General features: G+C 40.8%; 1 protein-coding gene across 6 annotated transcripts in view; it reads left to right on the top strand.

The window, feature by feature from the left end:
* The window catches only part of GPATCH2 (G-patch domain containing 2), a 103,995-nt gene that overhangs the window by 61,745 nt on the left and 16,452 nt on the right, over positions 1–25,798 (top strand). For 5 of the 6 annotated variants that reach the window (XM_083494536.1, XM_083494539.1, XM_083494538.1 and 2 more), the window contains 2 exons: positions 1,352–1,391; positions 5,706–5,776. In XM_083494536.1, coding sequence (XP_083350662.1) covers positions 1,352–1,391; positions 5,706–5,776 — 111 coding nt within the window. Of the gene's footprint in view, positions 1–1,351; positions 4,452–4,807; positions 5,777–25,798 lie in introns of all 6 variants that reach the window. The other variant, XR_014523560.1, reaches the window with a different exon arrangement.

The following is a 25,798-nucleotide window of genomic DNA, read 5'->3' on the forward strand; positions in this document are numbered from 1 at the left end:
GCACTAAATCGCACTATGCGCAGAAGCACCGAATCGCAACCCGCATGTGTGCAGACCGCTGCGGGTTGTGAACGCTGCAGGTTGCAAACATGTCTCCCGCATGGACCATGTTCACAACCCGAGCGTCCACTGTATTCTTATTTCCATTGTAGTTGTTGTAAGGCACTTTGGACTGGCTTTGCCTGGAACAGCAGTGTATATATATTTTAAAATAAAACAAAAACAGCTGCTTTTTGCCCCTGTGTTTCCACAGTAAGCATATGGGGTGGGTAGGTTGGTACACGGAGAAGAGAGATTTGCACATGGCCCTTTAAATAGTCTTGTGGCAACCTAAAAACTAAAAGAAAACACCCAGAAAACTTATTTAGTGGACTAGAGCAACTTTTTTATGTATGAAGTGCTATCCTAACTTGGCAAGTATTTATACACACATAGTTGGAAAGAGAACAGTCAGCAGTTAAGTAAGCATTGAGGTCAGAGATAAATGAAATGTACATAACACCAACCGTGACAATTGCATTAAAAATGTGAATGTATGTTAGATTGTTATGGTGATTATTCGCAAAGCATTGTTGATGATAAAACAACCCTCTTGGTGTTGGTAAGCTAATAAACACTGGTAGTGAGATAAAAAGGCTAAACGGTGATATTAACTCTACAGTTGCCCCTTAGTGGTTGAATCCTGCTAGGGCAGCTTAATCCGAAGTCTGGTGAACAGTTCAACTCACCCCATAAACTAAGAGGAAAAACTGTTCAGACACTTGGAGAGATACAGTGCTGTTCCATCAGTCCCTCCTACTTACTCAAATGGAAACAGAACACATAATTCCACACTGGGTTAGATTTTAGAGATATTAAGTCAGCAAACCTATGCACACCATGTGTGTGTGTTTGCGTAGCAACAGTAGTAGCAGTGCGTAGGCATTAAACCGAAACCCTCAAAATTAATAAGCATGCTTCCAATAGTTGTAAACACTTTTTAAGATTTCTGTTACTCTAAGTAATAAGAACGTTAGATTTTAGCAGCACCCACACAGAGAAAATATTATTAAATGATGTAATATATAAAGAATTTCAGAATCTGTGGCATGAAACTCAATATGATTTAGTATATATCCACTTGCCCAAGCAGGATAAATCCACAGAATGAGATACATTCTTATATTCCTGTGAAAACTGCTATAGACCTTGAGAGTTCTGTAAAATATCCCATTTAAATAAATCATAGCCAAAGGCTACATTTTTCTGGTGGACAATAAAATACCCGAGAGCACGCATAGGCTGGTCATATGACAGCTCGTGCTTCAGTTAGCTATGCTACTAAACCTTTTTTTTTTCTTCCCTCCCTCAGCCATTGGTTTAGCCCTGGGGCTAGGAAGGAACATAGCCAGGTAAGAACCACTTTGATCAAGAACAGTTTATTTCATATATTTGAAGGTTTTTAACTGTCGCTTGTCCGGAACAACAGGAGCACCAATTTCTGAAATAAGGAGCAAAATAACCACTTTTTTTACTGAAAACATCTGAAAACACTTTAACAGCAAATAGCTTACCACTAAAGGGTTGTGGGTGTAGGCCTAGTAATTATCAGCATTCCAATTCACTCTCGAGGATATTTCAGTGAATTAGGAGAGTCTTGTGTGCAGCAGCATGTGTGCACATCAGAGTCCCCATGTGTTCACAGCAGAGTCTTTAGAATTGGGCTGAGAACATTTCCAGGGGTCTTTGCTTTGTTAAATTGCCTCTCTGAACTACTGCTAATCTTTTGAGGAAGGCAGAGTCTTCATAGAACCAGAATACTAGATCATGAAAATATAGATATTCCGCTAGCTGGTGTAAAAGAGGCCTTGATAATACTTTCATTTCACTTATTTTGGATGCATGACAAACACCTGTATTGGCAAATCACTGTAAAGATCTTTCAGGGCTATAACAAAAATGGAGGCCACAAAGTGGACATAAGCAGCAATGGCAGGGAAGAATAAGTGGAAAGTGACACCAGCCGTAGTTGACTGACCAACTCTAAAGGTATTATTTGTAAGCTAGCAAAAAAAAATTGGGCAGCACAGTTTTTGCTTTTTGGTTGTTTCTGAAAGGGACCATCAAAGTCACAGTTACAGCAGGAAAACCACATTCATGAAAAACCCTTTACATTTCTATTCTGAGAAGCCTCGTCTGGGGCTCCAGACCCAGTCTAGGCCCAGTCCTGCAGCTGCACTCACATTCAGGTTCTTAGGAACCCATTCTATTCCGCTATGGCCCACTGGCATCAAGAAGGTTGTTCTGCCCTTATATACCCTTTTGTGGTACTTATAGCTCTGCTTCACCTTCTCTTAACCATGAAGGCTGCCACCTTTTGACATTAGAAAAGGGAGGAGGAGCCCACTATCTTGTGCACTTATCATTGTCCACCAAAACTCAGTGCTCTAAAACTCTAAAGAGGTTTAGGGTGCCACTTGGAGTTAATTAAAGTTATATTCTGCTTTTCCTTCATGGATCTCCAGTTGCATATATAGACACACTGACCAGACCTAGCACCTATTTAAGTTCAGCATGTGTTTTTAGGGCATGCTCTAATTGCTGCTTGCTCCTGCCAACCTAGCAGTTCAAAAGCACATCAAAGTGCAAGTAGATAAATAGGTACTGCTCCGGCAGGAAGGTAAACGGTGTTTCCGTGCACTGCTTTGGTTCACCAGAAGCAGTTTAGTCATGCTGGCCACATGACCTGGAAGCTGTACGCCGGCTCCCTCGGCCAATAAAGCGAGATGAGCGCCGCAACCCCAGAGTCGGCCATGACTGGACCTAATGGTCAGGGGTCCCTTTACCCTTTACCCTATAAGCAGATAAATTACAAGGCTTGCTAATAAGCATTGTTGTTTATAGTTTAATGAAACAGGAATTCCAAGATAATGAATAAAGGAATCTCTGCCATATAGATGGGATAGTTCAGCTATAAAGCAGAGATGTAAGCAAAAATAAAGTCTCTGGCAAGCATTTTAAAATGAGTGATACTAGGAACTCACAATATACAGTGGTACCTCAGGTTACATACACTTCAGGTTACAGATTCCGCTAACCCAGAAATAGTACCTTGGGTTAAGAACTTTGCTTCAGGATGAGAACAGAAATCGTGCAGTGGCGGCAGCAGGAGGCCCCATTAGCTAAAGTGGTGCTTCAGGTTAAGAACAGTTTTAGGCTAAGAACAGACCTCCAGAACGAATTAAGTTCTTAACCCGAGGTACCACTGTATTAAGTTCCCAGGGCCATATTTAGGGGCAGAAAACTGACTTGGTCACCAGGCTTCCATCTGCCTGACTGTGCTCCACACCAAAATAGCACAAAAAGTTCACCTTCACGTCTAAAGCTGCCAGTGCTGAACTGTGTGGCCAGGGTTCCATTGAAGTTAAGGATTTTGTATTCACTGGAAAATGAACATTGTCTTCGTATGAAATGGATAAATCATGCATGCAAATTGTTCAGCAAAGACACAAAATGGGCTGCAAGCACAATAGAAGCAACGTACTCAACAGTTTAACAAATGGAGAGGGGCCCTGAAAATGCTCCTCACCTGGAGCTCCGTCTGATATTGGTGAGGTACACCCACATTCATCTTCTTAGAAATGCATTTGATACTGGATTTGGGCAGTCTTCAAGCATAGGATTTAGGTTTTAAGCTCATTAGCAGGCTTTTTTTCCAGTCTAGCATCATTTTCTTGTAACTGAAGTGGCAAACTGAAATCCCTAGTTCCTCCAATGATTTGTTTACAAAAATCCATCACAAAGACCTCTCAAGTACAGGTACAATGATTTGCTTATCTCATTTGCTTATTGAATTTTATTCAACTTTATTTCCATTAAAGCAATAATCTTAAGTGCCCTTTTGAGGTTTGTTTTTGTGCTAGTGAGTACATACAGCTATTTTTGCTGTGCTCATTATTTACAAGTGTCAGTCTTCTAAACATAGGTTTTTAATAATAACTAATGATGTGGTTTAACCTTAGGGGGAGGGGACTTCTTGCTGTTGCATAAAATTGTGTTGCGAAGTTTGAACAATGAGGAAACAAACCTAAGATCTTGGTGAGAGCAGCCAAAGGGCTGTTGGGTCCCAAACAGTGGGGAAATGGTGGGAGGATGTTGAAGGTTATCATAGATCCATAGGATTCTAAGGCCCCTCATTTGCTAAACACACCACCTAAAATAGCCCTGAGATGCTCCAGCCCTGGAACTAATTTATTAACACACACACACACACACCCTGGAATCAGTTGGAGGGGGGCATTCTAGGGAAGGCAGGATGGAAAATGCTCTGCCCCCCCATCATAATTACTGTGAACCAGCAGGGCTTGGGATTTGACAATAGATGTGTTGTGGAATCCTTCCTCCCCACCACCAAAAAAAGTAAGACTAGGATTGTTGTGTGGATTAGTTATGAAGCTTATACTAATTTCAAAGTGGGACGCGGGTGGCGCTGTGGGTTAAACCACAAAGCCTAGGGCTTGCCAATCAGAAGGTTGGCGGTTCGAATCCCCGCGATGGGGTGAGCTCCCGTTGTTTGGTCCCTGCTCTTGCCAACCTAGCGGTTCAAAAGCACGTCAAAGTGCAAGTAGATAAATAGGGACCGCTCCGGCGGGAAGGTAAACGGTGTTTCCGTGTGCTGCTCTGGTTCGCCACATGACCCAGAAGCTGTCTGCGGACAAACGCTGGCTCCCTCGGCCTATAGAGCGAGCTGAGCGCGCAACCCCAGAGTCGGCCACGACTGGACCTAATGCTCAGGGGTCCCTTTACCTTTACCTACTAATTTCAAAAGCCCCTATTGAAATTAATGTCAGAATGAATATGGGTGGGAGAATGATTTTTGCTCTGCTTTCCTTTGGACCACATCAGCAAAGCTGAGAGGCAGAGGGTCTTGTTGTCTGGGCAGCCCAGGACCGCCATACACACCGCCCAGTCTTTCGCCTCGGGGAGGTCACTTCGGTGCTGCTAACACAGCAGTTTGACTTCACCCCTGGAGGCGCACTCCATTGTCTCTCAAGACAGATGGGGATGCCAACCCAACCCATTACTAAAATCTTACTGAACTTCATTATAATTCTCAATCCAGAAATAATGGCAAAGCAGTGGGATTGATATGACAACAGTAATTATGAGGTGCTACTTTTTTCAGTTACTAATAATGTAGAATTTTAGCATCTATAATCATTATTCATTCTTACAACAGCTCTGTCAGGTCCTTATTAGTCTCATTTTTAGAGAGTTTATAAAACAGTAATTTCAGAGATTTGAATGTGAGCCTCTAAAATCGGTTCCTCTAAGTACAAAGCTCTGTTGCTGCTCATTTCAAATTAAAGGAGATGGTGAAGTTACAATATTACTGTGATACATCTTAAAGCTAAACATATTGTAATGGCATAGTACGCTCTGAATTGCTAATTAGGCATCTTGACATGAAACTTTACTATAATACAAGACTGCCTCTGTAGAAGAAGGTGTATAGGAATAAATGAGAGAGGATCTGAATTAAAATGTAGGTAATATCGTATTGCCATTTCAGTAGATGCAGGACTGTCAGTAAAGTATGTCAGGACTGTCAGGCCCTTTGCTGAAACAACGTAGTACAAAAACATGACAAGGCTTAGTAGGACTTATTTCTAAAAATGCAAGCATCATTGCATAGTTCTTATATGTCTTCTGAACTTTCCATGTAGCTTCAACTCCTGCGGGACAACCGATCAGAGAGAGGACACAAGAAAAACAGTTCAGTGAAAACAGCTAGCAGGTGAGCTAAATATGCAATGCAGTTTACAGTTTAAGTGAGATCCCTAGCCAATATTTTTAGCTAGTACCCAAACTGCTGATATAGAGACGGAAAGAGAGATGCTTTCTTTGTCTGGTCAGCTGCTATCTGTCTGCCACAGAAGCTCTTAAAAGGGGTCCGAAAAGTGTTAATCAATTGGACACAGATATCCGTGTATATAGTTGTGTTGGAAAGACCTTGTATTGAAAGGGGGCTGGTATGTATGCTATGCTGCTTAGATTCCATTTATCATGATGTGGATATGATTTTCCCACTTGGAGAAGGTGTTCTGTAATCTGTACGCATCATGAACTTGAGTTTAAAATGAAGACTTGCACTCTCCCAAATTTAAAAAAGCAATGTATCTGCTCGTCTCTTCTTCTTTCTCCCCACAAGCATTTCAAGTGTTCCCTTTTGTTTTGTTTTTCACAATATTAAAAAATGAGACAGACTGCTGGAAAAATTAAGAAATGGATCTCTTGGCTTCCAGTGCATCTGCTTGCCAAAGTAACAGCATTGGGGTTTGTTTGTTTGTTTGTTTGTTTGTTTGTTTGTTTGTTTGTTTGTTTTTATAAAAAATGTTCTCTGAAGAATCTGAAAACTCTTACAAGGGGTAGGTTGAGTTAGTATTGAAGGAAATGAGGGATTAATTTGAAATGTAATCTTTTGCAGGGTTTTGTTTAACTACATCTTGTGCCTTCTCATTTTCTTTTTAACACAGCTAGCTTAGTTGATCTTGGGACTATTGTGATGATATCTGGACTAAATTATAGGTGTATAATTATGTTATCTTTAATTCTGGTATTAATAACTACAGGTTATGTAAAAAGGGGGTGGGTGGGTGGTTCAGGGACACCAGTGGGGGACCTGAGAACAAGAAGTTCCATTATGTCTCTATAGCAAGCCTTTTCCCATTAGGTTGGTGGGAAATCCCTTTCCATCTGAACGGAGCTTGTTCATTTTCTTCTGATGACACAGATGACTATATTTTGTTACACAGATGTGACAAATAGAATTACAGCTGCTCTTTATTTGATCTTCTAAAGAGGCAAAGATGTGCAAGTGTTACGCCTGCTCCCTTTCCCCCACCACGTCATCTGTTGTTTGGGAAGGAGTCCTAATTTGCAGTAGATAGAAAATTATTTGTTGTGTTGCAGGTTTGCCAAAAATAAATGAAACCATTAATTACCACATTTTTTGAGCAGCTGTTAATAGATTGGGGTAGGAAAACTGTACATTACACTTACTGGTTAATTACCAGAACTATAATTGTTTGATGTAGCTTTTGTGGGAAATAATGACAGCCCCAAAAAGGTGGAAACAGATTGTATACAAAGTGAGCATCATACCTTAATGGCAAAATGCGGGAATGTTTTTCTTGCTCTCTCTCGCTCTCTGTCTCCCTCTCTCTCTCTCTCTCTCTCTGTGTGTGTGTGTGTGTGTGTTTAAGGAAGAAATACAGCTATTTGTTCTTCCTGCTCACAGAAGGGTCAACCCAAAGGCAGGATAATTTCAGGTGACCTGAGCTCTCAACTGAAGGGGACTGGAATGCAGGGTAGAAGTAGGCAGGCAAATTAGGAAGCAGAGAGTGAAGGAAGCAAATGCCAAAGCCAGACTTGGAAGCATGTGTGGAAACCAGTGGGTGGGATGGTGTGGAGAAGAGGATTGAGGCCTCCTCAGCTGTCACCTGCTAGCAGACACTGCATCACCTTGTAGCAGAAGAAGGAAGAGAAGGGATGTAGGACCACCACCCACTCTACCAATAAGCCAGGCTTCTCCCTCTGCCACAATCACCTGGCAGCAGCAGGTACAACCGGCTGCAATAGAGGAAGCTAGAGAAGTGGTACCAGACCACTTCACTGGCACCACCGAGACTCCAACAGTTTTTGACTCCTTCTTTCCTTCAACATTTCTACCTCAGCGGCTAGTTAGAATAACTTGTAACCTGTGCATTTCTTCTAAAAAAATATGTTTAGGGGTACTCTCATTTTGACTCAAGAATACCACCATTTTATAGTTCAAATTGGGAAAAATAAATGCAGTAAATGGACAAAACTACAAAGATTCACAAAATGTTTAGGGGAATTGCGTACCCCTGCGTCCCTCCCCCCCCCCAAGAAAAAAGTGCAGCTTGTAATTAAGATCTTGCATCTGAGTTTCTTTATTTCTTCCTCCCTCCCAGTCCTTTTTCCTTTTGTGTCATGCCCTTTTAGACTGTAAGCCTAAAAACAGGCAGTGTTTTGTTTTGAGAAGATCTGTAAGCTGCTTTGACTGAAGAGCAGGAGATTAGTAATTTCATTAAAGAAATAATGAATAATGCTGGGACAGTGCTGCTCTTTTCACCTTTCATTCTATAACCATGAGTAGCTCAACCACAAGAAACAGCAGCATACAGGCTAGAAGGCTTCCTGTTCATTCCTGCCTTACCTGCATCAATTAAGTGCTTTGTTTTGTTTTTAAAAGCAGTAAAAGTTTCAGGATTCTAGCAGGAACTGGCACACTGAAAACTAAATTCTTGGGAATCAATGGTTTGTGTCCAGTTTGGGGCAGGCAAAAAAGGAAGGCAGAAACTGATTTGCTCTCCCGGTTCTCCCCACATCAACCCCCTAAGCATTGGGGGGCTCCTGAATAGGGTGGGCTGAGGGGGGAGGGGATTGCAAAAAAATCACACAGAGGCACCTTCTGTGAGCAAAAGCTCTCCTCACACAAGATGTCCCCACCTGATTTTCAGGAGTGCCTGCCCACCACCACCATGTCACAGCCCAAAGGGCCCAACCTGACCCTTTGAAATGGGTTTTGGGGAGGCTGCCAGAGAAGCAGGAAGTGGCTGGAAAAGTCACCTTCTACTGTCACTTATTCTCTGGATGTAATCTGATATGTTTCAAGTTCCTACCAAGCCTATTAACAGTCCTGGTATTCATGCTTAAGCTTCTGTGAGATACGATCCACTGGTAACAATATTAACCCAAATGCTTCACGCAGGCTTACCACCTTAATTATTATTATTTTTTTAATAGTGGTGCATTTATTAAGTTAGGTTGCTTAAAACTGTTGGAAAGAGGAGAGGGTGATTGAGCAGGAAAGCACAGAGAATTAACACTTCTATAGCACTCGGCCAATTAAGAACACGTGCAGAACTTTATCATAGTAGCATGTCACTGACAAGAATGTTTTTTCATTGAAAGGCAGGTTTTTTCATTGAGTTATGCAGCAGGCTTGATCAACATCCCAAGTGCATTCCCCGCCCCTTGTAAAGTCAGTGTGAAGTTGATCCTTTTGCACAAGTGGGCTGCAAAGCTTTTGCAGACTCTTCCTTTCCTATACGTTGCTGCCGTTAACTAAAATGCTGTTAACAACAATGCTCAGTTGAATAACAGCTTGCTGCAAATCTGAATTATTATTTTTTTAACAAAAACAGCTTTCCAGAGAATGATGAATATATATATATTTGAATCCTAATAATATATATTTTTATTTTTATTTTTTAAAAAGATCAACGTTAAATGCACATAGTTTAAAATACACCAACCAAGGTTGTTTCTCCTTCAAGGAGACATTGCAAGCAGAAACAAAAATTCAGGCCGCCTTATAAGCATGCCTGCAAAAACAACTAAGAATTTAGACATTTTAGTTTAAGCACAGTTCCTTTTTCTGCACTGGGGTATACTCCGGTTCAGTTTATACTCACAGAGCTGGTTCTTACATAATGTGTCTCACAAAAGGAAGCACAAATTTTCCCACAGCCAAAAATAATTATTGATTCTCCCAAGTCCGGTGTGTTTTCCAGCTGCTCTTGCCTTTGTAGCCTGACAATATTCTGTGGTGAGGTGGATAAAAAGCAACATGGTTAAAGAATGGCGCTAAAACCAATGTATTTTAGCAGTAAACAAATCATTGTTAAGCTGCTGGGCAGGGTTCACACAAAACGCAAAACCATGTTTTATTAAACTGTGGTTTATTAGTCTGAGAACAACTGTTCTGAGTTGTTCCTTACCATAAAATAAAGCCTGTTTTTAATTGGTGTTTTGTAAGACAAGCTGTTTCTAAAAATGTGTATGAAATCCTAGGCCAAAATACTAGTGATAGATTATTTCTGCAATAATATTTTATATTTGATTCCTTTTACAATTGCCTTTTTACATTTTTATATCGTTTTTGGACCTGGGTGTCCTGAACATTGTGCTCTAATCATGTTGGTTTAGTAACAAACACAGTTTTGTTACCTTTGACTTGTTTGTGAAATGAAATATTGGTTTAGATTTGCCTTTGTCTAATTCACACACTTTTGATCAATTCCAACTCATGCCCAATTATATTACATTGCATTAACATAATTCAACAGATGTTGATATTTAAATGCTTTCTGGCATTCACATCTTGGACAGCTGTCTCAGAGCTTGGGGAAAAGGCAAACATTTAGAGTTAAATGCTGAACATATGCTTAAATTACTAATTAGAAGCAAGTAAAAACAATGCATTATCCTTTCTAAGGACAGTAAGACTCTAATACAGATATTTTAAAGTCTTTTTTGCTTGGCATAAAGTTCATGAGTCTCTGGAGGCGTGGTGGTGCAGAGCATGTAGAATAACAGTACAATTGGACTTTATTTCCTGCCAGGTTTCCTTTTAAAAATACAACCTGCTTATTGCAGGTAAATCTATGACAGCCTCTGACTTTGAATAAGGTTTGGAACAGCTAGGAGGTGTTAGAGTACTGTGCATGGAGATGAGAATTTATTGGCAAGAGAATCCCCCCCCCCTCACGTTTCATAGTCACATTATGTTACTATTCCATATAAAACAAATGTGTCACCATTAAAGCCCCAATCTCAGCATACTGGCATTGTATAAAAGGAGTTTGACAGAGCTGAATTGTTCCATCACATCTGTTTAACATTTAACCAAAAAAGAAAAAAAAGAAAGGAAAGGAAAAAGGAATGGTCATAGCTCTTGTTGGTTAATACAATGGCATTCTTAGTAGTGTGAAAGCAGATGTTGCAATGGGTGTTGAGCTGGTGATGTCATTGTTATAGCTAAGCCTAAAGAAAGGCTTCAGAGCGAGGCAAGCCAATAGCTGGATTTGGTGTGAAATTCCGATTACACCTGCCCAGTGCAAAATAAGACTCAACTGCATCGGTTTTAGAAACTGCGTTTAAAAGATTTTACAACGCCTGTCACCCAGCATAGGTTATTCTGCATGTTCCTGTAAGTGGGGGGAAGCAAGACTTGAAAGCCTCTTTTTACGTACAAACACAACTGGGAAATTGATCGGTGAGCCATTTATTGATAGAGTGTTTATATTTTTTAGCCCACAGTTCCACTTTGGACTTTAGGGTAGCATTTTAATCTCTCAGCTGCCCAATGGGGCAGGTTAGGCCCAGGGTGGCCCAGCGAGCCTCATGGCAATATGTGATTCCATTATGAGTTGCTCACTTATATACTGTACTATACTTGCTCACTATATACTATACTGCGAACCTGTATTTTTTTCTAGAAAAATAGGTGCTGGTACTCCCCGTGAAGTTGTTACAGTAAGTGCTACATTTTAAAAAAAAAACAACAAAAGAGATGCTGGTACTGCGTACCCTTGAGTAAAGGTAAAGGGACCCCTGACCGTTAGGTCCAGTCACGGACAACTCTGGGGCTGCGCACTCATCTCACTCTATAGGCCAAGGGAGCCGGTGTTTGTCCGCAGACAGCTTCCGGGTCATGTGGCCAGCATGACTAAGCCGCTTCTGGCGAAACCAGAGCAGCACACAGAAATGCTGTTTACCTTCCCACTGGAGCGGTACCTATTTATCTACTTGCACTTGATGTGCTTTCAAACTGCTAGGTGGGCAGGAGTACCTATGAGTACCCTATTTAAAAAAACAAACCACTACAAATACTATTTTAAACACATTTAAAATGCTTTGCAAGTAGCCCAAGTGAGGACTGTTGGCATTCCTTTGTAACTGCTGGAAGTTTTAATAACATACAAATTGCATTGAATTTCCTGGGGCCGTGTAGAAGGAAATCTTTTGATTATATGAAATTTACTGTTTTGTATGTCTTGCAGGCATGTCTGAGAGGCAGTTACAGAATGCTTAGGCCACTAAAATCAATTGTCCCATTGTATCCATTATTCTAATAACTGATAACTGTAATGAGTGTATTTCAGCATTTCCACCCACATCCCCTTCAGAGGTTACTTGAAGTCTCTTGGTATCAGCCTTTGTTGCTTCTATAAAATGTGTGAATGTAAGGCAACTAGCCGCTGTCATTCCTTGCTAAGTAGGTTTGGATGTATTTTTTGCAGGGCAAAGCATTTGCTCCTAGAATGCAGCCTGAATAAGGAATTTCATGCTCCTTCCACTTTCCAGCCCCCAAAGTAGAAAATTATGTACAGTTTGCCAAGATAGCAGCTGTCAGAATTACATCTGTAGACATTAGAAATGAAACTAGCATTCTGTGTTGCCACTGACTGCTCAAACCACTGCCAGACAACAATTCCCCAAAACTTTGCTATGAAAGATACATAGGTTTTCTGACATTCAGCTTTGCTGAACAGCCAAGCAAATAATAGATGAAATTTCAACATTGGAGATTCTTATATTTTCCGATCTTTTAGAAGCAGCAGACACGTCCCCTTAATTTTTCTAAAAGTATAAAAATATAAAGATTGTGAAAGAAATCTGGAGCCCAAGACTGCTTTAAAATGCCTTGTAGATTAGTCATCCTGAATATTGTTTCAGAGGAAAATTCTGCTGATAGCATAGCTGGTACAGTTGTGCGATTAAGCACAATTGGAAAAGGACCACACACACAAGGAAAACCATAGGCCACAGTATGAAAGAACACAGGAGTGTCTTGGCCAAGATAGGACAAGGTACCTTTCCTCTTCTTGCAATGAAAAATAGGTTTGGTGCGTGAAGCAGGGAGCAGTAAGCATGTCCTGGCAGCTCTCATTTTAGGAACAGTGTGTACTGCTTGGATCACTGCAGCCCAGTTGGTTTATATTGCTAGCAAGGAACTGATAAAGAACCAGTGTGGACATCAGATCTGCACAGTTACCATTTTAAGTATTATGGTGTCCCCTAGCTAAAAGTTACCTGTCATTCCGAAAATGCTTCCCCTATTCCTAGTTTTGTAATATAGCACCTAACAAGGAATGCAGAAAGCTGTGGTCTAGTTAGATCCTTAGAATAAATTGTGTATTTTCTACCTTTCAATTGGAGCAGTTGTGGTGGCTGCCTCCGAGTTATTCTGTGAACAGAAATCCATTATGTGAATGGCAGTAGAAGGGCACAGTATATCATCCTATGGGCTGCACACATATAACATGTGGAAGACTGTCTATTTTTGCATCAGTAATTTTAGAATTATAGGATAATATAACTAGCCAATGCTGCATTTCAAGGAACTTGTTCTATATCAACCATCTCCAGTTTTAACCATTTTAATTTCCTTTCCATGTTTTTGCACCTGTGAATAACAAATCTTCACTGCTGTCATGGTTTTATACCTTCTTTCCTTGATTCCCCCCCCCTTTTGTTTTGTGTTTTTCACATTATTCTTGATTCAGGTGACCTAAATAGGTGAAACTATAATGTGGCAGAAGGAAAAAGAGAAATACATATCTTGTGATCTATTACCACTCTTTCTTTTCAAGATAGTCGTCTGCTTTTAAATTGTGTGTTCAAACCTTCATAATGGGTTTTAAAACTCAATTTAAAAGTAGACTGCTATCTTGAAAAGAAAGAGTAATAGGTCACAAGATATGCATATATTTTATAGGATCTATATAAAATAGAGCAACGTGAAATTTCACGAAGAGGCTGTTTTTAACCATCAGTGAATGCTAAGACTTTTTTGAAGACCAAAGTTAAAGTTAGAGGTGTTTAGGTACCTAAGTATTGAGACTTCAGAAACATTATCCTGAGACAAGCTCGAGTAGTTATTTTTATATACATTTCTTCCAATTTTTAAAAATCAAAACATAGAAAAATACTCAGCCATACTTGAACCAATGCATTTTCTTTTTAAAATAGAAGTTGTGGAGGGAACTCCCACTTGGTCATAGGATCAACAGTCCTCTCCTGTCCCCTTTTCATTCTTCCACCATTTCCTAACAGGAAAAGCCTGTGACTTTCTGAGAACAAATTCATGTTTAGCCTTAGAATGAATAAAACCTTAGTTCTGAGCGGAAAGCGAATTCTAAGCAGCGTTGTACTGTGCAAAAATGGCAACAATTTCATTGCCAACGAGCCAAAATCAAATTTCATATGGCACATGTTTACCACACATAGAGTGATAGAGTGACATTTCAACCATGGTATCCTTCTGGGCTGCCTGCAAGGTTTGCAAAATGCTCTTCTACAATGGTTAGGCAGCCCCAGAAGACTACTGGAAGATGGCTGTTTTGCCCCCACCCCTCTGGGGCCTTTTGTCTGTAGGATGCCACAAGCTTCCCCTGTGTACATCATGTACATCAGGGATGGGGAACCTGTTTCCCTACAAGGTATTGTCAGTCTGCAGCTCCCATCAGCTGGGTCTCCCCCCCCCCCTTTGATCTATATGAAAGATCTCCAAAAGGTTTTCCAGTGATTTGGGCTACGGTTATAGCCGTAGGCCCCATGCACAACTAATTTCTTTCCCCTCTTCCCCTTGTACACCCAGTAGGGAAGGGGGAACTCCTGAATAGTGGTGGCTGTATTATATGAAGCTGTAATGGGAGAGGGAAATTGGTCTTAAGGAGCTTGCATCAGCAGGGGGAGGAAGGGAAGAGAGAGGTTGGTTGCATAAGCGAGCTTCCCTTCATGCAACCATTGGACACATCCCGATATGCAGATGAAACACTTCTTGTGTCTGTTATCAAAACCCTGGAAGGCAATGGAAATGATAGATCAGTGTCTTGTATCAGTTCAGCAGTGGATAAGGGTGCGGGGCAGGGAGCTCTAAACAAAGTAAAACTTAACCTGTACCAGATTAAGTACTGTTGGTTGGAAATTCTGGAGGTTTTGGAGACTAACTCGATGCCTAATACGAATGGCATATGTCGCTTCAGGGTTCTCCTGGATCTAATGCTGTCCCTGAATATCCAGATGACAGCAATTGCCAGGAGTGTCTTTTATCAACTATGACTGATTTCCTGGTTGCCTGAAGACTGATTTCCTTAAAGAAAGCAGAGCTAGCATCAGTTAACCCTGGTTTAGTTACTTCCAGATTGGTTTTGCAGGGCTCTCTGTGAGCACTTTTTCTGTGACAGCTGCCTGTTTTGGAAAAAAAAACCTCAGAAAATTCAAGTAGCACTGACCAGACATTTATTGGGTACTTCATATGCTAATCTTGTTTCAGCTGCATTGGTTAGCCATTCATTTGCAGTATCTATTTAAAGTGCTGATTTGACCCTTTAAAGTACTCATTATCTCAGGGATTATCTGTTTCACATATCCTGTCCGAGGGTTACAATATATCAGAGGCACTGCTTGCTATGTTTTCATCTAGGGCGATATAGACGTGATATAGATGAGAACAAGGGACAGAGCCTTCTCAGTGGTGGCACTGCAGGTGGAAATTGCTGGTTCCCTCATCTTTTAAACAGGCTTTCAGTGTGCAGTTCTGCTGCTGTTTTCAAATGGATTATATATTGGTTGCCGTGTTAGATCATGGTTTGTTTGTTTTTTAATCTGTTGCTGTCCATGAAGTATGAATTGTCCCTGAATTTCCCCAGTTCGTGGAAAGTTTCTCCCATAGCACTGAAGAGCAATCAAGAAGACAAAGTACACTTTTCTGTTGTAAATAATGTGTTAAGAATGACAGATTTACAATGGCAGGTACACTTTTCTATCTTCTTTTAGAAGTGACTTTTCATAGCATCATAGAATTGTGGCGTTGGAAGGGACCACGAGGGTCATCTAGTCCAGCTCCCTGCAATGCAGGAAACTTTCACGCAACAAGAGTCTTGAAACCATGACCGTGAGATGAAGAGTCTCCTGCTCTACTGACTGAGCTATCCCTCTTTTTCAAGAACATTTTTAAAAAGAAGATGAAACTTAGATTTTCTGAGGGCTTTCAGAATCTATCTCATCCCATACCAGTAGCTATTGTCCAACCGCAGATCCACATTACCCATGCTGATATCAGCAACAGCAGCAGTTTTCACGAACGTAAGGCCTGTGTCAACTCCTGAGACCTTAATTCCTTCATTGTGCTTCCTAGACAAAGCTAACGTTTTGTATTGAGGCTTTAGAACATGATGGTCCCTGACCTTTCTTGTTCCCTAATTTACAGAGATGCTTTAGAAGATGTATTGACGAAAACACTAGGGGCTGCTGCTGAGCTGTGTGAACCATAGACTTGAATGCTGGCAGAACAACAGCCCTCAAGCTCAAACTAGAGCAGAGCCTGCTTGCACCACATTCAGACATGGCTGCTGATGAAATGTACAGAAGGGACTCCCAAACACTTACCCATCTTGGCTTCCTGGGGAACCCTCAAGGGCATCCTGATCAAATTTGCAGATGACACCAAACTGGGAGGGGTGGCTAACACCCCAGAGGACAGGATCACACTTCAAAACGACCTTGACAGATTAGAGAACTGGGCCAAAACAAACAAGATGAACTTTAACAGGGAGAAATGTAAAGTACTGCACTTGGGCAAAAAAAATGAGAGGCACAAATACAAGATGGGGGACACCTGGCTTGAGAGCAGTACATGTGAAAAGGATCTAGGAGTCTTGGTTGACCACAAACTTGACATGAGCCAACAGTGTGACGCGGCAGCTTAAAAAGCCAATGCAATTCTGGGCTGCATCAATAGGAGTATAGCATCTAGATCAAGGGAAGTAATAGTGCCACTGTATTCTGCTCTGGTCAGACCTCACCTGGAGTACTGTGTCCAGTTCTGGGCACCACAATTCAAGAAGGACACTGACAAACTGGAACGTGTCCAGAGGAGGGCAACCAAAATGGTCAAAGGCCTGGAAACGATGTCTTATGAGGAATGGCTAAGGGAGCTGGGCATGTTTAGCCTGGAGAAGAGGAGGTTAAGGGGTGATATGATAGCCATGTTCAAATATATAAAAGGATGTCACATAGAGGAGGGAGAAAGGTTGTTTTCTGCTGCTCCAGAGAAGCGGACACGGAGCAATGGATCCAAACTACAAGAAAGAAGATTCCACCTAAACATTAGGAAGAACTTCCTGACAGTAAGAGCTGTTTGACAGTGGAATTTGCTGCCAAGAGTGTGGTGGAGTCTCCTACTTTGGAGGTCTTTAAGCAGAGGCTTGACAACCATATGTCAGGAGTGCTCTGATGGTGTTTCCTGCTTGGCAGGGGGTTGGACTCGATGGCCCTTGTGGTCTCTTCCAACTCTATGATTCTGTGATAAAGGAGAGAGTCCTTTAATAACGGATTGTGGAGGAGGCGGAATTTCCACAGGTGCAGCATCTCAAAATCTTGCCAAAATTCCTAGAATTGCTCGTTGTTCACAAGCTATTTACCATAATAAGAAATATTACCACTATATTAACAGATCCTCGGAGCATGTGAAAGGAGATGGCTATCTTCAGCTTGTGCATTTCCAGAGGTTTTCTGGTTGGTCGTTTAAAAACAGAAGGGCTAGCTAGGTTTATCTCCCTTTGCACGACTTAAGAAAGCATGAGTTGCTACACCTTCCTAACTTTACAGAATGTCTTTTGTGAAAGTGCTAAAGGGGTAGCAATATAAGCACAATCTAAACACAGGGAAACAGTGGAGGTGTAGGGAAGAGAATGGAGAGCAAGGCAAGAATACACTCCACTGCTTAACCTGCCTTTGTGTTCTGTTAAGATTTAACGGCTTGGAATTAATGAAAATGAAACAGCATCTTTAGTAATGCAAACTGCTACTAAGATGTATTATACTGTTAGCAAGAGTTTCACTTCCATTGTAAGGTACTTTGCACTGAATGCTATTATTTGAGTTTCATAATGTAGACATAATTATGTAATACCAAGGGCCTATTAACACATTTGTCAAATCCCCGCCCCCCCCAAAAAACCCAAGTACAGTGGGCATGGAATTATGTGCCCCTCCCATGCTCAGTTATTATCAGTGGTGAATGTGGGTGCAAATTGTTATCCCCCATAAAGTTAGTATTAAATAGTGAGCATACATACTGATTTATGTAAGACATATATGCACCATGTATAAATTCTCCCATGGCAACTTTACAAAATTAGACACACCATCAGTCTGCGATTCCAAATGCAATTGTACATACTTTATGCCCCTTGCAGGGATTCAGGGAGGCTGCACATTTAGTATACTTGCAGTGCAGTCCTAAACTTGCCTGTGCTGAAGTTCCCTTCAGTTCAACGTAATTGCCCTTCATAAATGTTGCAACTTGTGGCCATCCTTTAAAATGCCTAAAGGGATTTTTGTGCTCTGAATTAGTAGCATTATATCACCTTATAAAACGAAATAAATCCCTCACTTACCAAAATGCTCTTCTGTCATTCTTAAGATGAAAAGAACTTAACTCTAGCCACTTTACATTATCCTTCTGAGACCCCATCAGACTCGCTCTTTTCCAAGCCTATGTATGACCTAACGGCATCCAAAAGGCATAAACCAAAGGGTTCTACAGCCATCTGCAGGAGCTCACTGATACTGTGCCAGTATTCTGTGGCTGTTTCTACAGAATTTCATGATTTTAATTGGGTTAAAGGCTTGTTAACAGCAGCCTAAAACTGAAGTACAGAATGAAATCAGCTCACGGCTTGAAAGAATGAAATAAAAGAGAGTGTTTAAACAGGTTTAGAAAGATGCAATGCAGTGAAAGCTTTCTGAATCAGTGGCACATGTATTCTTTTTCCACAGATGAGTTAACCATTGTTCCATTCAGAAATAGTTCCTTCTGAAATTCAGGTTATGTTAGGGAGTCTATATGCTGGAGGGAAAAGGCTTCTGAGGCTTTGAGTTCCAAACCAGGGCCGCTCTCTGCAGGTGTGGCTTTTCCCTATGATGAAAGAAGTTGCACCTGGGGAACTTCAATGAAGTCATAAAGGGAATTAATCTTCCATTTGCCATTTTTAATAAGGATATTCTACCTAGGTGAAGTGTAAAAGAAATAAACAACAACCTTAGGTATAAATTGTTCAAAAAGACGCCATCTTTCTCAATGAATTTAAAAGAAACCTTGCATTGGCTTCAACTTGAAGTAGGAGTATTTAGTTACTAGAGAACATATAAATAGGGAAGTGGTTTTGTGCACTAAAGCTATCCAGCATTAAGATTTAATTCTTTTTCCACTGGTAGCTGCATGTCTAGTGATAGTGTATCACTGGAAATACCAAATGGAGCTACCCCTTGAGACATGGTTCAATAATATTTTGGATATCTAGTTCAGAACAACTAACTGGGTTTGGAAGAGTTGCAAATGCGGTTGTAAAGGAAAATACCATTGATGAAACCTGCTCTCCTTTTTTCAAATGTAAGGGGGAAAGAAAGTAAAGCAGAGAAGCTAGTAAAATATGGGCTGGACAAAGTTACTGTTATGTGGATTTGTAACTGGTTGACTGACTGAACCCAAAGAGTGCTCACTAATAGTTCCTCGTCATCCTGGAAAAAAGTGACAAGTGGGGTGCCACAGGGTTCTGTCCTGTGCCTGTTGTTGTTCACTGTCTTTATAAACAACTTGGATGAAGGAATTGAGGGGATGCTCATCAAATTTAAAGATGACACCAAGCTGGGAGGGCAGCTAATGCCACAAGGGACATAATTCAGTATGACCTTAACAGATTGGAGAACAGGGCCAAATGTAAGGTTCTGCACTTAGGCAGGAAGAACCAGCTGCACAAATATAAGAGGAGGGACTGACAGTAGCATATGTGAAGAGGATCTAGGGATCTTAGTATACTGACCACAAGCTTAACATGGGTACACAGTGTGATTCATCAGCTAAAAAGTTAATGCTGTTAGTCTGCATCAACAGAAGTCTAGTGTCCAGATCAAGGGAGGTAATAGAACCACTCTATTCTGCCTTGGTCAGACCACACCTGGTATACTGTGTCCAGTTCTGGGCTCCACAATTTAAGATGAATATTGACAAACTGCAATATGTGCAGAGGAGGGCGACCAACCCAAACCAATGGATTCAAGTTACAAGAAAGGGGTTTGCGACTAAACACCATGAAGAACCTTCTGATGATAAGACGTTTTTGACAGTGGAGCAGACTCCCATGAGATGGTGGACTCTCCTTCCTTGGAGGTTTTTACACAGAGGTTGGGTGGCCATCTGTTGAGATTGTTTCATTGCAGGGGTTTGGACTGGATGTTCCTCAGGGTCCCTTCCAACTCTACAGCTCTATAATTTTTGACCCTGAAAAGGACAGCAGTACCCTTATGCTGTCTTTCACTTAACAGAGTATTTTCTTAATCTTTTAGGGCACAATGATGGCAACAGTTGTATGGTTAAGTTACAGGAAATATTAATTTGCCATGCAACATAATAAGGTGTGAAATTAAATTGTAAGGGACGGAGAACTTCAACAGAGGGAAGAAAGCAAGGGAAATGTTGCCATCAAATAGCAGCTGCTGTATATTGGTAAATCTGCTTTAAAAATTGCCTGATGACATGGTAATAGCTGTTAATGGCAATAATACATTTCCATTTATATCATCATCAAATTCTTTCCTGCAGCCCCCCGCTGCTGCCGCCGCCTTCCCAGTGTCTCAAAATAGACTCTCTTATTCCTCCAGTTCTTGTAATTACTTGCATCAAGAAAAGACATGCTTAAATATTGTGTACAAAAGAGAGAGAAAATTAAGAATTGGCCACAGTTTTCCCCGTCTTCTGTTGTTTGTTCATTTAATGTCAGAAGGCATGACAATAACAAATATATATTTGGCCTACTAGTGTAAGTTCACACTAGTCTGGCTTTTCCAGCCCTTTTATTTCCTTCTGCCACAACTTTGCCGCTGCTGTGACACTTGCAGGCCTGCTCCACTGTTGTGCAGCTGATGCCCTGTCCAGGCTTATATCTTTCTTCGTGACAGTGAGTGTTCTTGCCAAATGCCAGGGACCATAGTCACATCTGTTTGTCTCCCGAGCTCGTCTGAGGCTGCTCGGGAACACTTTTTATCCAGGGGGCAGCTTTAACTAGGCCTAATACTCTGGAAAGCCCTGTTTGTAAATGCATACAATGAGGCGACAAGTTTCTGTTGTCTTTCCTTTAAAATTATTCCCTTTGACACGGCTTGCTCGAGTCCCTGTCACCAGCACGTCAGCAGCCAAGTTTTCAGGCAAGGTGGTCTTAACAATTCCTATCACCCCTGCCATAGAGCATGCCTAGCTTCCTGCCAAAACGCTATTTATAAATGATAGCTCGCAGCAAGCTATGGATAAGTGGAGAAGAATCAGGGGAATTAGCTATTTGCAATCTTCCAAGTCTGCAGCTAAGGAACGTCCAAGGCAGGGCAGCGCAGTCTCTTCCGTTTTGCCTTGTCCTGCTGCTTGGAAATTGAAACAATTATTAAATAAATCAAGAGAAACAGAAATACTTAATTTTGCTTAGCTTCTTTCCCAATATGTATTTTAAGCATTTTACCTTGCTTTTCCACCAATAAGGGTCCCATAGCAGCTTTCATGAGATCAAGAAGGACATCAGTATATCATTTAACTGGTAACAAATAAGTTTTTTAAAGAGGCAGCAGTGATGACCATATAGGATGCAGCCTTCTGCTTCATAGTCAGACTATAGGCCTGTCTAGCCCAGTATTGTTGAAACTGACTGGTAGCAGATCTCCAGGGTTTCAGGAAGAGACAGGTGTAAAGTTCTACACTTAGGAATAATTAGATGCACAAATATAAGACACGTGGCTTGAGAGCTGTACGTGTAAAAAGGCTCTAGGTGTTTTTAGTAGACCACATGCTTAACACAAGGTATAGCTCAGTTGGTAGAGCATGAGACTTTTCATCTCAGGGTCATGGGTTTGAGCCCCATGTTAGGTGAACGATTTCTGCATTGCAGGGGGTTGAACGTAGAAGTTGATCCCCGTGGTCCCTTCCAACTCTACAATTCCATGATTCTATGAGTCAACAGTGTGATGCAGCAGCAAAAAGGTGAATGCATTTCTAGGCCGCATCAACAGAAGTATAGTGTCCAGATCTATGCTGCCTTGGTCAGACCACACCAGGAGTACTGGGTGGGAATCACAGTTTGTGGGCACCAGGATACTGACAAGCCGAAATGTGTGCAGAGGGAGGTGACCAAGGTGATATAGGGTCTGGAAACCAAGTCTGAAGAGGAACTGTTGAGGGGGTTGAGTATGTTTAGCATGGAGAAGGGAAAACGTAGAGATGATACAATAGCCATCTTCAGACATTTGAAGGGTTGTCACATGGATGATGGAGCAAGCTTGTTTTCTTTTGCTCCAGAGGGTAGGACCCAAACCAGTGGATGCAAATTACAGGATTTTGACTGAATATTAGGAATAATTTGAGATGGTACAGGCTGTTTGACAGTAGAACAGACTGCCTTGGGGAGCGGTCTCTCCGCCATTGGAGGTTTTTCAACAGATTGCATCGCCATCTATCAGGGGTTCCTGAGAGTTGTGATTCCTGAATTGCAGGGGGTTGTATTAGATTTCCCTTGGAGGTCTCTTCCAGCTCTACAGTTCTATGCTTCCATCATAATTTTAATGTTTTGATTTTATAGTTTTGTAGACTGCTTAGAGGCTTTTTACAATCAAGTGGTATACAAATTTTGTTAAATAAATAAAATAATGCTGCTTGAAAAGGAAGCAGTCTGCGTCATAGAATTCATTCGACTCTGATCAACTGGATATGTGAATGAGCTCACCCTTCTGCTTTCCACCTCATGTTGGGATTCTCAAATCCCAACTTTGAGATCTTCACAGTGTGCATAACAAGTTCGTTTTCCCACAATTTTTGCTATGCATGAAAAAGTAGAACTGCTAATCTTTTTATTCATCCACTTTTCAAGATGTGTTAAATGCAGCTACAGTTAAATGCTAAAACTCTGAACTTGACCAAATCTGATTATCTTGTTTTGAGCGATTGCTTTTTAATTCTTTATAATAATGCTTGTTTTCAGAATGTTGATAAAACTTAAGTTTTTTTCCTCAGAACAGTAGCAAGCAAGCAAACAAACAAACCTCACCTTGGCTAGTGATCAGATTGTTGAGCTTTGCAAAGACAAATGATTCATTTATGCTGAAGAAACACAGCTGCCTTTCAGACATTCATTGATTTTAAATTAAAAAGTAACTGCTATGTTCTACACAAAGGGTGACAACAATAACAAAGTAGTCCTTACTTAGTGTTATTTGTTGCAACTCCATTGCATGTGCCACAGGAGAAGCGGGGAGGGGGGGATCCAAGTTCCATAATCTAACTGATCAATAATCTAGATATCTCAATGCAGTGTAACAGATAATCAATGTGAGCAGAATTACTCAAGCACAGCTAGCTGTTATTCCTGGAGCTAGGGTCTCCAGGTTCAATTGGCTGACTTTATTAATTTTTATCTTTCATCCTGCTTGAATTCTTGTTTCCCTCCTTTCCATTGCTTCTCAGCCTCCCTTCATTATAACAGCCCTGACAAACACTGCAATCTATTATAGAACGAGCTGTGCCCCAAAGTCCCTTGCTGTCAGTGACCCTGCAATAATATTATGAACAGAGGAGAGGGAGGCTTAATGTTTCTTTGTGTAAGTTATATTAGATTTCATATATTCTTCATCTACTGGTCTACAGTCACTTTTGGACCAACTTGAGACATTTACAAGGTCCTATTTTTAAAGCTTGGCCTAATTTATATTTCAGTTTAGACATCTTCAGACCGTGACTTGTGATAGAAGACAGCTGGTTTATTATTAAGGAAACACTGTGGTCCCCAGCCCAAATGGTTGTATGGTGACTCTATGAGCAGACAGATACCCGACTCTCTCGTTCAGGAAACAGACACAAGAGGAAGAATCTTTCCACTGCCTTCACCTTCACATGTACTGTCCTGTGTCTCCCTCCCTCCTCAGCTTGTTTAATGACAAATTAGCAAATTCATACCCCCACCCTGCACAAACCCAGTTCATAGCAAGTTGCAAGCATCATGAATTAGAGCAAGGCATGCATGCCTTTTACACATGTGTACACTTCAGGTACCTTTTTGTGTGTGCTAAATTTAAGAGGGGCTTTTCAAATGTTAGGAATTTCCACTGACCTCAGGTTTCCTCCAGGTTTGCTGATACTTTTCTCTTGTACTAGGCTTCATAAAGCAAACACACACACACACTATAGGTTGAATATAGAGGGCATGTCACAACGAAAGTCATTGTAATCATCTTCAGTTTGGAGTTAGCAAAAGCTGCATTCCTGCACTTCCAAACTTCTGCCAAAGATTCAGAAAGGATGTAAGAAACAAACATCAGAAACTTCTTCTCCTTCTTGCTGTTAATGAAGCCAGGTGTAAACTGCCTACCTAATGTTTGCTAGGGAAAGTGTTGATTTGGGGGGTATTTTGCTTTTGAGTTCTTTGACTGCAACTTTTTTTGTTTTTTGTCTCTGAAAAAAAGAAATAAAGAAATGAATCTCTTGGTTAAGTTCTGAACTGCGGTGATTCTCATAGCCTTGTCTTACCTGAAGTTAATGTCTTTGTCCTTTCAGCCAAATAACTGAGTACTATAACCCTAGGAGTCAGAAATAGAAGTGTACACTGTATCCCAGATAGATCTCTGAATTGGAGCATAGTTGTTTAGTTTCCTTACCACCCAATAATCCAGTACGTGGCAGGACTACCTTGTTGTACTTTGTGATAGGGAGGATTTAGTCCCACTGGTAAAGCTGGAGTAATTAGACCCCCCTCTAATCAAGGTTTATCCATGATCTCTGGGGTGCCAAGGTAAGAAGAGGAGTCAAAACCTCTCAGAACGATGTCAGTCAGAAGAGGTTTATAAAGTTATGAACAATGTGGAAACCGGATTATGAAAAAATTCCTCCTCTCTTCTTCAGTTCCAGAACTCTGGATCATTCAATGAAATGGAAGTATTTTCAGGACAAGCAAATAAAAGTGTTCCACATGCATGATTAACATGGATTTTTTAATTAGAAGATGTGATAAGTTGTGATCAACAATTGTGTTTCTGATTTTAAATTTAAAAAGACATTAAAGAAAAGATTTTGCAATGTATATATGTTACACATTACAGGTTTTGTTGAATTTGATCAATGCCATTTTATTATAAAACCAACAGAATGTTCTGTTTAAAAATAATGTTTTGTTTCCCACTTGTTTATCACCTGTGAAAAGATGCTTGTTAACTGATTTTTTAAATATATATATGTTATTCTGACGGTGGATATTAGTAGACAACTGATAGTCATTAATACAGTGGTGCCCCGCAAGACAAATGCCTCGCAAGACGGAAAACTCGCTAGACGAAAGAGTTTTCCGTTTTGGAGGTGCTTCGCAAAACGAATCTCCTATGGGCTTGCTTCGCAAGACGACAATGCCTAGCGAGTTCCTGCTGGTTCCCCTCCCCTTTTTCTAAGCCGCTAAGCCACTTATCAGCTGATCCGATCAGCAGATAAGCCGCTAAAAGCCGCTAATAGCGCTAATCCGTCAATGGGCTTGCTTCGCAAGACGAAAAAACCGCTAGACGAAGAGAATCACAGAACGGATTCTTTTCGTCTTGCGAGGCACCACTGTATTGTGATCATTTAAGTACCTATTGCTTTGTCAGTAGCATCAGTATTCATTTTGTGTTGACTCAGAAAGATTGTCAGTTTTGAAAACCTGAAAGTATTTCTTTTAGAATTTATTTATTCCAGCAGTGATTTAGATTGTTTCTAAATACTGACTGCTTGTCAATAAACATAATTCATTTTCAGGATGTGGAACCTGCAACAAAATATTGGAGTGTGGAGTATTTCTGATCTGAATTCTAGACATAACATTCCTTTCTCTATCCCAACCAGTTTTTAAATTTATTTTTATTTTTTTGCCCAGTAGTATTCTGT

Source organism: Podarcis liolepis (genome assembly GCF_965112155.1).
Source record: "Podarcis liolepis genome assembly, chromosome: 3".
NCBI classification, from domain to species: Eukaryota; Metazoa; Chordata; class Lepidosauria; order Squamata; family Lacertidae; genus Podarcis; species Podarcis liolepis.